The sequence below is a fragment of the Sander vitreus genome, chromosome 22 (assembly GCF_031162955.1).
Source record: "Sander vitreus isolate 19-12246 chromosome 22, sanVit1, whole genome shotgun sequence".
Classification (NCBI taxonomy): domain Eukaryota; kingdom Metazoa; phylum Chordata; class Actinopteri; order Perciformes; family Percidae; genus Sander; species Sander vitreus.
This window is the reverse complement of record NC_135876.1, coordinates 18,653,289-18,670,986: the sequence shown is the minus strand read 5'-3', so window position 1 is coordinate 18,670,986 and position 17,698 is coordinate 18,653,289. Positions and strand designations below refer to the sequence as shown.

At 42.2% G+C, this 17,698-nt stretch overlaps 1 protein-coding gene across 9 annotated transcripts in view; it reads right to left on the bottom strand.

The window, feature by feature from the left end:
- scrib (scribble planar cell polarity protein) overlaps nt 1-17,698 on the bottom strand; it is a 69,072-nt gene that overhangs the window by 2,696 nt on the left and 48,678 nt on the right. For 2 of the 9 annotated variants that reach the window (XM_078281141.1, XM_078281143.1), the window contains 16 exons: nt 16,570-16,626; nt 15,941-15,997; nt 15,320-15,400; nt 10,598-10,669; nt 9,838-9,891; nt 9,112-9,234; nt 7,873-7,923; nt 7,337-7,492; nt 6,783-6,942; nt 6,438-6,660; nt 6,277-6,366; nt 6,005-6,187; nt 3,969-4,108; nt 3,307-3,344; nt 2,715-2,789; nt 897-951 (listed from right to left, as the gene is read on the bottom strand). In XM_078281141.1, the coding sequence (XP_078137267.1) occupies nt 897-951; nt 2,715-2,789; nt 3,307-3,344; nt 3,969-4,108; nt 6,005-6,187; nt 6,277-6,366; nt 6,438-6,660; nt 6,783-6,942; nt 7,337-7,492; nt 7,873-7,923; nt 9,112-9,234; nt 9,838-9,891; nt 10,598-10,669; nt 15,320-15,400; nt 15,941-15,997; nt 16,570-16,626 (1,615 nt within the window). Of the gene's footprint in view, nt 1-770; nt 801-896; nt 952-2,714; nt 2,790-3,306; nt 3,345-3,968; nt 4,109-6,004; nt 6,188-6,276; nt 6,367-6,437; nt 6,661-6,782; nt 6,943-7,336; nt 7,493-7,872; nt 7,924-9,111; nt 9,235-9,837; nt 9,892-10,597; nt 10,670-15,319; nt 15,401-15,940; nt 15,998-16,569; nt 16,627-17,698 lie in introns of all 9 variants that reach the window. The other 7 variants (XM_078281146.1, XM_078281148.1, XM_078281147.1 and 4 more) reach the window with 7 other exon arrangements.

Below are 17,698 nucleotides of genomic sequence, written 5' to 3'. Positions count from 1 at the left end.
AAAAAAAAATAGCCTATATTATGTGCTAAAAAGACTATTATAAAAAAAAAAAAAAATGGGATCGTAAGTCATAAAAACTTTGTAAAAAAAAAAAAAAAAAAAGTCATATATGTCATAAAAAGTGATAGTCATAGAATAGTATGTCTTAAAACATTTTGTAAAAAAATGTCATATGCCGTTAAAAAAAAAAAATCATAAAAATCTCAGTTTATTATGTCAAACAATTCATGTCAGTCAGTGGGCATGCTAATGCTTGTGCTTTTCATATGATGCCAAATCTAGCAGAATCCCACTACTTCACGCAAACTTACACATACAGCCTCTTTTGACAAATATACCTATTGAAAACAAGTTACAAAATGTAATAATCCCATTATTTGTATAACCCGGTTTCATGTGTGCATGTAAACCCGACACCAACATGATAATAGAATCAGCTCACTGTAATCACTAGTTTCAGTCAACACTTAAAACAAATTCATGCAGTCTGGATCACGGTTAGTGTGAGATCACTACTTTAGACACAGCTAATTTCTCTCCCACTTTGGTCTCAACATCAGGTGCTGCTTCATATGTGGTGGGCAGCAGCAGGCAAAGCACACCCAGGTAAACACATCCATGTTAATACCTGAACCCACAGTTATGCCACACAACTAGCAGGTTAGAGTATAAATGCACAAACTAACACACACACTCTTCTCACATGTTCAATAAATACTCAGGCGTACAATCACATTCAGACCCAAAAACACATGCACTCAGAATCCTACCAATAGGAGCTGCTTATCCAAGGTAGTCACCTGAATCAAAGTGGATAGAAGAAATTAAGGTAACAAATGCATTACTTATTGTCTGTTTAAATACAATTTGAAATACTGCATAGCTCCAGTACTCACTTGGGTTGCTGGAGCCATCGTCGATGAACTGCAGGTCATCAACTGTGTCAGGGGACTGTAAGAGAAGAGGAGACTGTAAATAAGCGGCGGCTGTGTTTTAGTAACCTATATCCCAGGGGAAGCCATCACCGTGTGAGCAGTGGAGCTGGCAGCGAAAGGATGTGCCAGCCGCTCACTGCCGGTTTAGCAGACAGCGCTGAAGCTCCCAATCTGTCAGAGAGTACCTCTACTCAACTACTCCCCCAGGAGATATTGGCATGTTAAAGGAAAGGGAGGTTAAGTTAGGTCATCAGTTCCGGGGTTTGTTGTGTAGTGTAGGCACATCCACAAAAGAGACAGCCAACAGAGCAATAGTACAGCACCAACAAGAGTCACCAATTCACAACGGAAAACAAAGCAGCATGTTAAGATGTCTTTGTGTTGACGGTGGTGATAATGTTTTCCTTTGTTATCAGTGTTGAGAAGCTGTTTATTCTACTTAGGGACACTCTCAGGGGACCCCTACGAGCTGCAAGCTGAGGACCGTCCAACCATTAACGACATACTTTTTACTACAATTCAATTTTATTCATAGTATCAAATCATAACAAGCGTTATCTCAAGACACTTTACAGATAGAGTAGGTCTAGACCACACACTATAATTTACAAAGACCCAACAATTCCAGTAATTGCAATTGCACTGAACCGCGTCTTCTTTGTTATCTGATATTTCTCCACTCAATCTGGCATCTTTAACCAGATGTTTTGTTTGTATGAATATTCATTAAAAGCACAATGTCATGTTTTAGAGGGAGGCTGGTCTTTCAGTTTCTCTCTCATGTTAATTGTTGTTACATTTGTAAATGTTTGCATTGATTTTATTTGGATTACAGTGTTCTGCACAACTATTATGTTTATATACTGTAAATATACACATAACCTTTAAACACTACTTTTGTCAGTTCATATGCAGGAAACATGCAAACACTTACATATAGTGATGTCAATTAAATTACATCCGCCAAAGGGAAGAACGAACAACCTGAGGTCACTCAACAATCAAACCACACAAGATCCCACAATCAGGAACGCAGACTAACAGTGACGCACGCGATCACAGATGACTGACCCCAAAAAATAAAAGACCACTTAAAGACAAGCTCACTCCAGGATTCTACTGCTTCCCCTTCCATCTCTTTTTCCACACAGAGAAAAATAATTTAACTATTTTACACAAACCTACACAAAACTTCTATCCTAAAAGGTAGGCCCTTTAGCAGATAACTGCTTCAAAAGCCAGACCATGAGAGGAGATCTAGAGGAGAATGTTTTACCTCTGACACATGTGAAACAAGACAGCTGATGGAAGTGAATGTGAGAGTGGATGAGTGTTTGTGGCCATTTCCCCCAGAACCAATTCTGGTTAGTGGGATAAAAAAAACCTGCCTGCGTCTCTGCAGCTGTTGAGTGTTATTGTCTGTGACTGATTAGTTAGCTGCGAGATAGATGAGTGTGAGGGGTTACTGCTACAGATGCTCTTACATTTGTGAGTGGTAAGTGGGAGACCAGGAAGGGGGAGGCAGAACTGGAGGGAGACCCAGGGCTGATTCGGTGTCATTTATGTAGAGCAAGTCTCTCTTTATTGTGCAAGTGAGTTAGTGAGCCAATCCCTATAGTGCACAGCAGGAAGTACTGATCATTTACGGAGCCGAATCCCTAGACTTCAGTCACACTGATGCCTCTTGGTTAACAGAGAAACTAGAGGGGAGAGGCAGAAGGGAAAGCCAGGGGGAAGGGAGGAGGCCGAAGCCCCAGGAGCTCAACATGCAGCCAATACCTGGATGTCGTATACGGGTTTGGAAGAAGGAATGGCAGCAAACTGTCGGTAGTCAAACTTCTTTGACGACAGGGACTAGAAGGATAGCAAACAGGAATGAGCAGAGGTCGAGGGGGAGAGAAAAGGAAAACAGGGGGGTTGGAGAAATATAAAAAGGAGGAGAAAAGGATGGAGAAGGCAAATGTCAAAAGGAAAGTGAATAAGGGAAAGGGATGAGGGAAGAAAAAAGGAGAGTAGGGAGGCAGAGAGGCTAATGGGTGATTCAAACAGCCAGTGTGTTCTTAGCTCCGATTGGCTAGAGTGACAATGAGCAAGATGATGGATTAATGCAAATGTGATTTGAAAAAAAAACTACTTTTTCCCTTTTTCCAGCTTGTAAAGCAACAATCTTATTTGTTGCCTTTCTTAAATAAAGCTCCTCAAATTGAAGTCAGTGTTAACAGCTTTGCTCAAATATTTGCTGATTCCAGCTCTCCAAGTCCGTTCAAAGGATGCGGTAAACCGTTCACACTGACACAAAAGCCAGAGGAAAAAAAAAAAAAAAAATCAGTCAAAAACAAAATGGACATTAAGAAAAAGCTTTAGCACTTACCAGCCGGCCCGGAGAGGTTACTCCTCGAGGACTGAGCTCTGTCAGAGGAAAACAAGAAATGTGAAGTTAGGATGAGGGTCAGGATGAAACATTAAGCTTTAGATTTAATTTGCAATTAAGTATAGAGTATACAGTACTTTTTAAAACAAAAGTTGCTTCACAAAAATAAATTTAGCAGGATGTTAACAGAAGTAAAAAAAATAAATAAATAAAAAATAAAGAATAGAAAGGGAATATAAGTTAGTCTTGAGAAGTTTCTATAACAGTAATAGTAAGTATATGTTTATACAGCGTACATATGTTAACTGTGTCTCTGTTGTGTCTATCCTTTTAATATAATATACATACATTTTAATATAATATGCATGTATGACCCTTATATATATATATATATATATAAAAGAGTTTTTAGAGATTTATATATTTTGTTTTAAAGTGTTAAATCAAATGAGGTAAATATTCCAAAAATGAGGGGCAAAGACAGGAAATGCATAGTCTCCCTTAACTTTAAGTTAAGCGCTGGCAACATCCAGTACACACTAGTTCACTGACCTTGAATCTGTCTGTCACTATATTAAGGAATTCACGCAAAGTAATGACTTAAAAGAAGATGCTTGTCATGTAAACAGGCTTCAGCGGTGTGAAGGAGAGCAGCTTCCTACCTTCCATAGGTGTGGGAGAGGGTGTTGGGGCGGGCGAGGGCGACTCCGTCAGCTGGTCTAGTGTGCCACGTTTCTTCCCATCCCGAGACTTGGCGATGACCATCTGCGCTTTCAGTGCATCCTGCTCCAGAGACTTCATTCTACAGGAGAAACAACCACCATCAGATAAATGACAGTAGAAAATAAGGAAAGAAATACAGAAACAATGACTGACAGAGGCACACACCGCTACAGATGGGTGTAGTGCTGCTCACTACTAATTTTGGGTGCTCCTTGTCCTGGTTTGCTGTCACAAACAACCAGTTTAATTTAATTGCACAATAAAAAAGGGAGGCATTCCAGGAAAAGGACTACCTACTGCTAGTAGGCTTACCCTCAACTCACAAATAGCTTGCAAACTTACTGTGGGATGTGTTAGTACAAATAATAGTATGGAAATCAAGAGAACAGCAAGGCGCAAAAGAAAGGAGTGCTGCAGGGAGGAAGAGACAAGACAGAGAATTGAGAGAGGGGGAACCAGAGGAAAGGTAGAAATGGAAACAGCAAAGACGTGCAGAAGCAAGACAGCACTAGAAAGGCAGTGGAAGCACTGTCACAGTGTTGCTGCGAGTGCTTGCTTGGACCTTTCCGAACTCGGCCTCTAGCAAAATACCCCAACGCCAAAGCACCCCAGCACACCCCCACGATGCCGTGCGTCTGGCCCTGGTGGCTGGGGCCGAGGAGCAGACCTGAGCTGGGAGGCTGCAGAGGAGGAGGAAGAGGTGGGGGGCTGGGGGGCCTCGGCCGCGCCCTGAGATGCCCTCACTCTGGCCTGGTAGAGCCTCTTAGCCAGGTCCTGCTCATACTGCCTAACATCGTCCTCTAGGCCACAGGGCCTGGGCCCCCGCCAGGCCAGGGAGAGGGACAGACAGGAGGAGGGAATAGGACCAGAAGTGCACCAGAAGGAAGGAGGAATATGAGAAGAGGAAGGAAAGAAAGGCATAAAGACAGGAAAAGAGAAGAAAACCAAAGAATGGAAGGTAAAACACCGACACATTTAGAAGAGCCAGGAATAGTAAATAAGATCTGATTTCTAGACATGAAAATAGTTAAGAGAGGAGACGGACTAACCACACACACAGGACACAGAATGGACTGAGAACTTATATTTGGGTTCACTGCACATTGAAGCTTGTTATCAATCATTATGGCAAACTATTTATCAGGAAATCTGGGACACACGTGTCCAAGGTTACATGTACAGTAACGTGCTGCTCAAAGAAAACAAACCTTTCCCCTCTCTTCCCACTTCTGACTCCTACTTAATCCAAATTAAAAGTGTAAAACAAAAATATGATATATAAAGTATCTATAAACTACAAGTGTAAACCCACTTTGGTATAAAATAGATGAATTCAGGGGGAAAGATGTAAAGTGGTTCAAAGCAGTGAAACGATCAGGTGACATAACTAGCTTCTGCAAGAGTGGGGACGATGTTCCTGTTCCCGTTTATCAGTCGAGAAGTTACTAAAGGCCATTACAGTTTGTTTGAAAAATTGTCTCTAGTTTATATATTCATTTATAATAGAGGTTTAGTCAACTGATAGAAGTTTTCAGAAAAAGTTGCTGTATACGCCTTGCCAAGATTTGATTTTCTATTATTACAAAACTGTTTTGCTGCAATCAGTTTTGGTTCTAGTAACTTGTGAAGTATATTTGCCAAAATGTATGCCATTTCAAAGATGATTTATAAATCAGCCAACAATGACAATAATCAGGAATTGTTAACATGACTGTCATCAGAAATGTGACAGCGACCACTTTGATGTAAATGTATTTGCTCTCTTTACTGGGTTAATTTATGCTTACAGATTCATTCTTATAACCACTGCCAAACTGCTACCACACTGCATTAAAACAGGTTTATCTAACTATAGAATTGGTAACTGATAGACTTTTCCTTTTAAACATCCCTTTTAATATCAACGTACTAAAAATACACAGTAATGTAAAGTAAAAGCTTTAAAAAAATGCACAAAAAGACGGTGTATATTTACCGTGCTGCCCTCCACATGGCTCTCTTCTCAGCCTCCAGAGCTCGTTTCTCAGCAGGGGACAGCTCCTTGTCGAGGGCCACAGCCAGCTCGGGGCTCTGCATACGGAGTCTGTCTTGATGTCGGCGCTCTGCTTTGGCTGTGCGGATGGGAGCAGCCGAGTCCCCGGGGTAAACTGGGATCAGACTGACAAGACACACAAGTAGCAGTGATGACTACAGTGACAAAAACAACAGCAAAGAGACATTCAAAGATATTGCGTGCAATGTAATTACCCAGCCATGGAGTTGGGCCTCTGCTCCAGCCTGAAGCTGTCCTCCAGTGAATTCCTCTGAGACTCTCCTTTACCATCAACAGAGGAAGGCCTACATACAAAACTATTAGCAAAACAAATTAAAAACAACGTTTAAAGCAATAATAATATACAACTTGTTACCCTGAGCTCCCGCAGTAGCTTGGTGGCGTGACGTTGTAACTTGGTGGTGTGGCACAGTGCTGGGATGGGCTGGATACTGGCTCCACGTTGTACTCCACTCCATCCAGCAACACTTTGCCAGTTGCCTTCATCTGCGCCACCTGTTTAGCCAGGTCCTCTTCCTCCTCGTCGTCCTCGTCTTCATCCAGCAGGTACTCCCGCGCTCGCTGCTCAAACTTCCTCTCTGGGCCCAGTTAAACAGACACAGGGTTGTACATTTCAGTATCAGGTTAGTCAATTTAGATGTTTTTTATTAGTTACTAACAAGGGATGCTCAATAAAAAAAAAAACACAATACAAACGCACCTTCTTCCTCCCTCATTTTCTTGAGGTCATCTTCTCCAACAAGAGACACTCGAGGTTTGGGTTTCTCTGGTGTCTGATGCTTCACGTCAATCTCAAAATACTTCTGTCTGTCCCTGAAGGAGCGCTGCTCTGGGCTGTCCCTACCACCAGGAGAAGGACTCTGTAGGGTAACAAGAATACAAGGACAGAATACAAAATTATAAAGATAATAATAGATAAGTGTTGAGGTTGTAGCACCTGAAGCACCGGCGATTTTTTTTTTTAAATTGCTATTTACATTATTGCAGAGCCATTTGCCAAAAGAGCAGAGAATATCACAAGAGATGCCAAAGGAGAAAAATTTCACCGACCGAGAAGAAAGAAACAAATTAGACATCAAAACAGAACCCAGCACCATCGGCTGATTTAAAATCAATGAACTGCCAGTCCCGTCATTGACAGAAGTAACACGGCCGTGTCCCAGTGTCTGGGAGCAGAGACACCACCACCGATCAAGCCAAGCACACCCAGACAGAGAACATGGCTGCTGTAGATGTGGCGGAGGCGGTGGGTACCTGCAGGTCCCAGGACGGCCTGGAGAGGCGAGGCACTCCTGCCAGTCTCATATACTCCCGACGGTCAGGTGAGAGGGAGGGCCGGGGGGTCAAACCCTTACCAGCTCCCTCCTGACCATCTATGTCATCATCAAACACCTCGTTGTTCAACTCAGGCTGAAAAGGCCACATAGGTCGTCACCAGACTGTCAGACTGAGAGCCAGTATGTAATCACAGTAAGCTTACAGCATCTCTAGACCTTATTTTGTTCTTGCAGCTGCATATTCAATATTCAGCAGAACACATTACACAAGCGGTCAGAAACTCCTGAATGTTAACTGGCTTCTTAAAAATGATTGGGGCTAACTACACTAACTTTAAAACACCCTACAAATGGACTAGAAAAACTTGCGAGCGAAGCAACATTAAGGCTATGAATCTGATTTTGCACGAACACGTAAAAGTCCAGACCTTGAATATAATACGATCCTCACTTTTTCAAAGAAACAGATAGCTGTGCTTTTAGTATTTTTTTTAAATCAATTTGTTCACTCACCTCTGGAGAAGGTTGCTTTGGATGGAAATTGTTCTTCACACCGTACAGGTCCTGTTGGGCACAGCAGGATGTAAGTAAAGTTAAGTAAACTCAGACTGAGGACAAAGACAGAAATACAGAGCAGGCAGACTGATTAGCATCTGGGATAATATATATATAAAAAAGGGGGGATTGGATATTAGTACACGAGCCACACATGGATGGACGAATGGATCAAGACTCAACACCAGTATGACAGATGATGGCACTGGAGTACAAAAAACCAACGATGAACGCATTCCACACGTCACAGCACGTCACAGGCCCCCCCCGACACGGCGCAGGCTCCTTATAGGACAGCCTGCTCCAGTCAGAAGGGAGCGGGGGCGAGACCAACCAATCAGCACAGCATGCTTTTGTCGTTGTGACCCGGGGGAGTCCGGGCAGCACGGCCTACCTGCGGCGGCTCCAGCACTGCCAGTGAGCGAGGCACGGCGGCAAACGCCTTGTATGCCTGCTTGACATTCATGGGGAACTCGTCGGGCGAGGTAGGGGAGGGGGCGCGAGGCTGCAGGGGGGAGGTTTGGGGGAGGGGGGAAGTGGGGGCATGGAAGGTGGGGTAGGTCCATATGGTAAAGGAGCCGAGGGGAAGAAGAGGAGATGGGAAGGACGGACAGACAGAGACATGGAGGAGAGGACAGACTATGAAAAAAAACCAGCAAAGTTGAAGAAGACTGTGGAGGAGAACAGCATGGTGGCTGGTTTCATGTGAGAGAGGAGAGGAGTATGCCAGAGAAAGAGACAGTAGAGCTTGGAAACTCCAAAGCCATGACAGACTTTTTTTGTATGAGCACCTTTGTGAAACAAATAGGAAGACGTGAGATGAAATCATAGCTTGTTCATTATTTACCAATCCAACTATGCTGCTTGCCAAAGAAATACATAAGTGGAACATTTCAGAAAGCTGTAATTATGAGAAATGATTTGATTCAGGAGCTCAGAGTTGGGCTGGACGCTCCGTTTGCAGGTATCGGAGGTCTGGAGGTCACAGACTGCAGAACCTGCACAGACTCAACTCCACTGTGCATTCAAATACAGGTCTTCCTTTTCTTTGGTTGTAGCCTCTTTAGAAACAACACATATCTGTATCTCTGCTGCACTGCTATGAGAGACAGTGTTTTGGGGCTGTGCACTCAAAGGAGGCGGCATAGAGCGGAGAGTGGATAGAAAACAGCACTATGTGGTGGTGAGGGGTCTTACAGAGGTCTGGGAGTTGAAGGGGGAGGGGCCATGCTGGAAGGGGTTAGGACTGTGTCCGTCTGGAGTGGCAGGGGAGGGACTCTGCCGCACGCGCCCGACTGGCTGGATGGCACCCGGTCGTGTCTGGAGAGAAAACAAAATATATTTTATATTTCATGGAAGAGATCAGTCAAGGCAGTTTTGTTAATTTAGCCTAAAATCACACATTTGCTTCACAATCTGTTTCGCACATGACAATGTGGATGAATGACAACTCAAAATGAATAAAGCTAATGGTGGATATGAATCAGAGCATAATTTACCATTCAGATTATTTATCAATGGTGTTTTTAAAGCTTAATACCAGTTTGTACCAAAAACAATACCTATATGTAATTATCTCTTTTTTTTTTACCTCTTATTACAAACACCCAGTGTCCCTCCAGAAAGTTACTCTAGATGGAAAAGCTAAAGTAATGTGAGAGACTTAAACCCATACTAAATATACATTTCATTTTCTCTTTAGGGTTAGGAGCTCTTTGAGATTCTAATGTTCAAACACTTTAAATGCCTAGAAATCTTCAGAGTAATTTAACAACATAGGAAACGCATGAGAAATACAGTATGATGTAAAGAGGTGAGTATATTGGCTTGATACATTGGTAAACCAGTGGGATGAGCCCAACGTTAATGTACTATAAAGGTTATTTTCTGAACAGTTTGTTTTCAAGCTCCACAGACACTCACTGATGATGAAGTGTTGTCATTGGCAGTAGGAGTGGAGGTGTAATGAACATGTGCCTGCAAAAGAAAGTGAAAATAAAACAATGACAATGAAATAAAAATCCATGGATCGGCACCATCTACTTGAGTTTCAACCAGCAGTGCATACAGTCGCTACTTTTCAACTATTGGATGACGCCAGGCCAAATAAAGACACTATCAAACAATGCAACATGACCAAGGTTCACCTAAATTATATACATAGTATTTGTACTACACTGGTAACTTTGCTCAAGGAAAAATGCACATTTTATTTTGTTATTGTCCTGTGAGAGAATATGAAGCTTCAGCTGGTCAGTAGAGACATTAAGGACAAAAATCTATTTCTGAGTGCACATCCAATTGTCTGCATGAGGCAAAGCATCAGTAATCAGCTGACCATGGAGAAGCACATGCTTTACAGACTGGTAGGACTGTAGCAGACACGGCAGCTAAACTAGTTGTTTTATTAACAGACTGCGCGCTCAGAACAGCTGACGCAAAAAAAATCCAGGCCAGAGCAGAGAGGGCCACAAGACCCACTTACAAAGCGGGTCTCCCTGCCTGCATACAGGGAGCTGTTGGAAGAGTGGTCGCTGGGCTATGGGTTAGAGGAAAGGTTTAAAAGGATCAACTGTAAAATACCTCTTCTATGGCGGTAGAAATGACTCATGGAAAAGGAGAAAATAAAGTAAAAGGATGGCAGGAGGGTGTTACATGAGCGCTGGGTGTTAAGGCTGCTCACCGGTTGGATCGTGGGAGAGTAGGGTGCTTCCCTGATTGGGCTCTCTGTCCTGGTGAAATCAGAAGGAGGCGCCTGGAAAAACAAAGATCAAACACCAAAAACACACTTAACAACTGCTCTTAAACAACAAGTAGTAAAGAAATACCAAAACAAGATTCACTGGTTAGTCCTTTACGGAAGTGATTTTGTAGGAAATTCAACCAACAATCTCTTGCTGATAAACATGCACTTTTCTGTGCGTTTTTACCATAGACGCTATGACATAGACTATAAAAAATAATGGACGAGCTTCCGGGTCCGAAAACGTGGAAGTGCCATAAACCTGCATTCTACTAATTCCAGAAGGGTTGCAAAAAGACTGCTTGCACAGAAGTCTATGAGAAAATGACCCTACTTCTCACTTGATCTATTACCTCAGTAACCATTTTCATAATGAGTTTATGGTCTCAAGCGCTATTTACAAGTCTTCTTCAATACAGAATGATGTTTATCTTGTAAATTATGGTCCCATTTATTTATTTTTAAAATGACGATAAAGCCGGGGATGCTTTAAGGCGTGGCTACACGGCGACCTGTCAATCATGACAGAGGCTTAGCAATGTTAACCATGCCACTGTGTACATTAAAATAGCAGTCAGCTTGTTTTGGGGTGCAGTCTGTGTTTACATCTTAAACTTTGACCCTCTCACTGTGTGAAATTTTGGTCACCTAACATTGTCTTGTTTAGCGTTCGGAAGCATTTTGCCAACCAAGCTAGCTAGCTAGCGCTAGCTGGTAACTTTAGGTAAGGTAAAGTTTGCATATTTTCTGTACTGTCATATATGCAGATGAACGGCGCCAGTACCCAGAGGTGCGCATTTACTCGCCGGCAAAAATCTGCCGGATGACTCGCTTCAGAAGGGTTGGAAATGGGCAACTTTTCCTAAACCATACACAACACTGGCTTGACCCATGGATGCATTATAAGAGGCTTCAAAACGGTAGCATTCTCGTACATCCATGAACGGCAGTCCACCAACAGATGACTGTCCATTATTTTTACAGTCTACGGTTTTTGCAGGTCATGTTCATTCTTGACTTATGACCTCTCGCAGTTGTTGGGACAGACATTCCAGTCGGTCCTGACTATGTACTGACTATGTGCCTAAATACCTCACGAGGTGCCACAAGCTCTGTACTCACAGCAAAAAGCATGCACCAGTTCAGCTAGTTGTTATACTGATATTAATACACACAACCTGGACACACTTCTTTAGAGAAAAATACTTTCCTTATGAGCCTTTGCATGGATAAAGCTTTTTTTTTTTTTTTTAAACCACATTAATCCTCCTGTGCAATGAAACAGTAAAGCTAACATTTATAAATCAAAGTGTAGGGATTTCATCCAGCGATGCAACTTATGTTCATTTTCATTCTTGATTAATCAAGAAAATAGTGGGCATTTCTTTGGATCCATTAGCACGACTGTTTAAATTCATAACTTCCACAGAGCCTTGATGCAACTGTATGATCCATTCCAAGGGACACAAGTGAGACAAACAACAAACTGTGCACAGTAACACACCATGCTGCCTCCAAACCACACTCAGGCAGGCAGCTTGCCTTGCTGAACAACCAGGGCTGAAGCTGGCCTTGCTTCCCGTAGCCCACAGGAGGCCCCGACAGGATCTGCTCCCCAAGTGGACGACCCTTTCCTTTGCGATTCGCCACCAAGAAAGGGTTCTCTTTGAAGCAGATGGGCTGAGAGTCCACCAGGCTTTCTTCTTCTTCGGGTGCAAATGTTGATGAATTAATGGTTGATGATGAGCCAGCACTGTCAGTAGCGGAGGTCTCATTAGGGGAGAACTGGGATCCATTAAGATAATCGTGATCTGTGTTCAGACTTAGGCAGGACTCAGGGTCCATGTGGCTGAGGGGTTTTGTGGTGTGGCCTAAGCCAAAGCCCAGAGGCTCTAAAGGGGCTCCGTACTGGGCCTGAAGGGGGGCCTCCATGGGAGCAGTCAGACTTACAGGAGTAGAGAACTGGACAGGAGCAAAGAAAGAGGGAGGACAGATACAGTAAAGTGACACTGATAATAAGGAATAAGGAGAGGAAAAGCTTCAACCACTCACTCAACACACTAAGGAAATTATTATTGCTCTGGGATCTGAGAACACTATGACAATGCTAAAACAGGGGGGGGGCGGGGGGGGGGAATATTGACTTTCACCACAATTTAAAAACGGCTTTATTTGAAGGTAAAACCTGTGTAAAGTAAATTTCTGGTCCACCCATTTTAATCTCTCCGCCTCAGCAATAAACAAGCCGTTCCTTAATGTTGCGACTGTGGTTTTGAGGTCTTTTTATTTTATTTTTTTTTTTTTAATGGAAAAAAAACAGCCCTTCTGCTGCTGTATGTCACGAGACACATTACTGCAGTCCAGGCTCTTGGCCTCGACCTTAAATAACCATATTATCAGACTAGTGAGACATTCAGGCTCCAGCACACCTTCAACTCCTACTGTACTGAACATAAAAGGACAGGTGATGTCACTGTAGGAGCAATGTTTAACTCAACCCATATAAAGAAACCTGATACTGTAAGTGTAACCACAGACGTGTCATGTCCTCCTAAAAAGCCTCAAGTTAACCCAGATAACTAACCAACTTTGGAATCTATAAGATGTGACCTTGACATATCTGGTGTTAATCAAAATAGCCGGACTAAGAATACAACAAGCATTGTGAAGCAGCAATGTGCCTCCCTACATGCTGACTATAAGAGTCTGTGGTGGGATGAGGGTCAGTGGGATGGAATGTGAACGAGTGCCTCTTTGGCTCTGACATAAACTGTGAGGGACAGCTGGGGTTTTGGTGTGAGAGAGGAGAGCGAGGCTGCTGGTCTGCCAGCATGCCGACACACTGAGCTAGCCATGCTGGGAAACAGTAACTGAATCATTTCAAACTCATTGATTTTATGATTCATCTTTTCATGAATTGTTCAGTTCCTATTTTATAATGTTTCTGGGTGTTAAATGTTCAACTGAATGCCTGTCTCTGTCTTGATAAAGGTTGGTTGACTGTAAACACCAAGGACAATGATGGAAATATATTGATGATGGTGATATAATACAATGTTGTCAATAAACCAAAAGAAAAGTATTGTAAAGAATCGTACATTACCATTATTTTACTCTCAACCATCTCATTTCCAGCGATGTTACAAAAGCTAGAAGGCAGCTCTGTAGCACATCATGCATATCACCTCACTTCTTATAAAAATCACAGTAAACTTGTCACTATCACTTAAAAAAACCTTTTGGCTTTATAATGATTTCAACATGAACCATCTCTGTTTTTTAAGCTAAACTTTTGGTAACAACATGCTGACAGTTATAAAGGGTCACTGTGATACAGTTTGAACAGGACCACGTGTGCTGGTGCAGCAAATCCAGCTCTAGCGCACCGAGCATTAACAGCTGCATGTGAAATGTAGGTGAAGTTCTATGACAATCTAAAAAAGGCAGCGATCTACAAGTAGGGCACACAAACAAAGTCATAATTCCTGTTTGAAGTTGTCTGACCCAAATGTTAATAAAAGAAAAAATGATGACACCTTTAGTACTTGGTATAGTTCAAGGATGAGTATTTAAGAGTGAGTTACAGAACAAGCAATGTAATCCTTTTGGTGATAAGGTTTCAAAAGAACTCTGAAAAGTCTAAGCAAGTCTTAGAGCGAGTCAAAATCATTTGACACCTAACGCAGACACACGTTAAATCAAATTAAGTGGAGAGAGGATGAACAAGACAGAAAGAAAGAAGACCATAAATATTAACCCAAAAAGTCAACTCTCGCCAGTGGAACACCTCTATACTCACGGTAAGATGGAAACAGGACAGCGCAATATGTCCTTAAACTTACTCCTATCAGGACTTTGGGAACTCCAACTGAAACACTTGGTCTGTTCCTCTTAGATGACACCCTCCCTCCATGTCTAGCACCCCACCCACCCAAGAGACTCTATCCAATTCAGAGCCAGATGCAGGTTTAAAATATCGCAGAGGATAGGCTGGTTGATAGCAGACAGCTGTCCCCTTCCCCCCATCTCGCCACCTCTTTCACACACTCGCACTCTTTTTATCAACCAGACCAGTGCCTTCCCTTTGGCCATGCTTCCTTTTCAAGTCCACCTCCTTCTGTACCTTATAGATACTTTCTTTCTTCCATAGCCTCTTTAATTCTTTTTTTTATTTTATTTTCTGGTCTTGAATCTTGGTCTTCGCTTTCTTTTTCCAAACTTCTTGATCAGTCCTTGATCTTTATGTTATTTCTTCAATCCGGGTTGATCGCATCTGCTCTCGTTAATTGATGTAGGACACAATGACATTACTCTGAGATGATAGATCGTATGGGTTTGGCCTTGGAGCCACCGTCATTAATGTTGACTTGGAGTTTTGCACATAGAGGGAGGTCAACATTCCTGCTCCTGGAGGGGCAACTGGTCGGCTCTGGGTCACTCAGTTTCCCGGGACATAAAAACAAGGGATTCCATGAAGAGGTCTATTCTGACCCTTGAAGGCCATTGAATTTCCAACATAGTCCGTACAGAAATACCACCAATTCACAGCTTCAGAGGAACAAACTCTTTTTAAAAAATGTTGAGAAATGATTCATAACAGTTAGTGTAAAAACCTGTGTATCTTCTACCGCTCCCAGAAGACATTAAAACATAGAGACTTACCCTGTTGAGCTTCTGCAGACTGGTGGTGGGCAGAGCAGCCAGGGTCTTGTAGTCAAGTTTTAGAGGTCCAGTGCCCATGTTCTGCAGAGATATAATGGAAAACAGAGGTTAGAGGGGCACTAGGCTGATGTTTATCACACATCAAGCACAAATCTATTCAAAGTGAAATATTTTTACTGGAGGAGACTATGTATAGAATTGTAGAGAACCATTCCTGTTGGATGATGTAGTCGCCATCAGCAGTACCGTATAAACAGAAAATATTTAGGTGAATCATTGGTAAGAAAAAATCATGATGCATACGATTTTCTTTTTTTAGCCCTTATTCTTGTTAAGTAAAGGACCCATACTTCCATTGTAAATGTGAACTGTACTCTACCTGTAACTGTAAGTAAGTACTCTACCTGGACATTACTTTCTCCAGTAAAACTAAGCCATTTTAATGTGGCTCAAGACTTATTTCTATCAGAAAACCAAAAAAAGGATATATTTTCCCTGAAAGAGATGAACAACATGGTAAACTCCTGTGGAAGTAGTGCCATTGTATTTTTGATCAGACTGCCCTTTTGCACAGACTTCCAGGAAGGTTGTCTGCAGACCTGCCAATGAGGAGTGTCTCACCTCAGTCTCCTCTTCTAGCAGGCGAGTTGCCTCCTCACGCTCCAAGCGCATACGCTCCTTCACCAAGAAAGGAAGGGGAGGAAGAGGAGAGTACAGGAGGGAAGAGCCCCGACCACACACAGCCACACAGTGATGCGATGAGAAGATGGAGAATTTACAGAAGTGGAAAGAAGTGTTATAGAGGGTGAAGTGGAGAAGTGGTATGGAGATGGGATGATTGGATGGTTTTTTTATTACACCAAACACACCAAAAGTAAAGGAGAGATGAGAGAAAAACAGAAGGGAAAGAAAGGATAGAATCCGCACACATTAAAAAGTACTCTATTCATTAGCTATGGGAGCAGAAAAAAAGCATGCAAGGTGGGACATTGCAGGAATAGTTCTGTCAAACACAATACCTACACAGGGTGCAGAGGAGAAGCTTCATTCACTCGATATCAGACAAACCTGAGATTCTGCATCTAAAAGCTCCACCTTACAGTATCGTGCACACTTGTATTCTGCATTTTGTACGAAGAAAACATTTTTATTCTCCGGCCTCGCTGTATTGCTATCTATCCGCTGATTTGACAAATACAGTTTCATCTCTAGCCTTCACGAAACAGTCGTGGATTTTCTGTTTCACTTACCACTTTTTCCATCTCTTCTCGCTCCCACTGTGACGTCTCTCTCACCATCTCAGACTCCTGGAGAAGAGCGAGATTTAAGATCATTACAGTCCAAATAAACGGTTATTTTTCAGCCTGTAAATCTTAGCGGAAGAGTCATTTAAACCAATGCAATTGCCATATAAATTATTTTCTGCTCTGATAAAAGTTGTACGACAAGAAACTAAATTGATTAAAGTGTGCAGAGGAACAAAAACTAGCATTCATTTAAAGCAACAAGCCCCTACATTCATTTTGTACAGGCAGTCTCCCAAAAGCTCATCTGGACAAAATAAACAACTGTGTTGGCACTTCCTGGCTGCTGCGGTAAAATGATAGGTATGTGCGGTGTGCATGGCTTGGAGTGAGTCAAACTCCACTGTTGTTGAAAACTCCACCTGCTAACACCAAACTGCTGTGGAAGCACAGTGTTGGTGACAGAATCGCTGAACAAAACAGCTGATTCACGTGTTGACTTGACCACCGTCGTTGCAAAATTGCAAAACTGATTCCTGGTATGTGGATGAAAGGGGTGTGCTGTGTTTCCTGGTGTACAAACCAACACGGTTCCCTTACTTAGCGCTTTTGGGCTTTGTCCGGCCTAATCAGTGAATAATTGCTAAATGCACACAAAGTGCAATAACCCTGACCTTAACTGCAAAGATACTGTTAATGTTGGTAACTAACAGCGCATAATCTGTATTCAAAGGTAGAAATAGTACTAGAATATTGTACTCAAGTAACAGTACTGTTACTTTAAGGAAATATTACTCAAGTGAAAGTAAAATTACTTAAAAATACATGTACACACTAGTGGAACAATATCAGCAACATTAACACTTACATTCACACTACAATAATGCTAACCATAACCCACAAAGATGTGATCCCTAAATTTGATTGCATTTTTGCGGCCACAGACAGCTGCAGCTGTAACTCCTTTCTTCTGTTCTAATCTCACAACTGGATGTGAATATTGTTTTTATTCTGTTATGGATGGGACTTGAAATGTAGCAAAGTACAATACTTGTGATAAAAAGTACTTTGAGTAAAATTACTGATTTTTAAAAATACTCAAATTGGACAAGTACACCAAAAAAAAAAAAAAAGG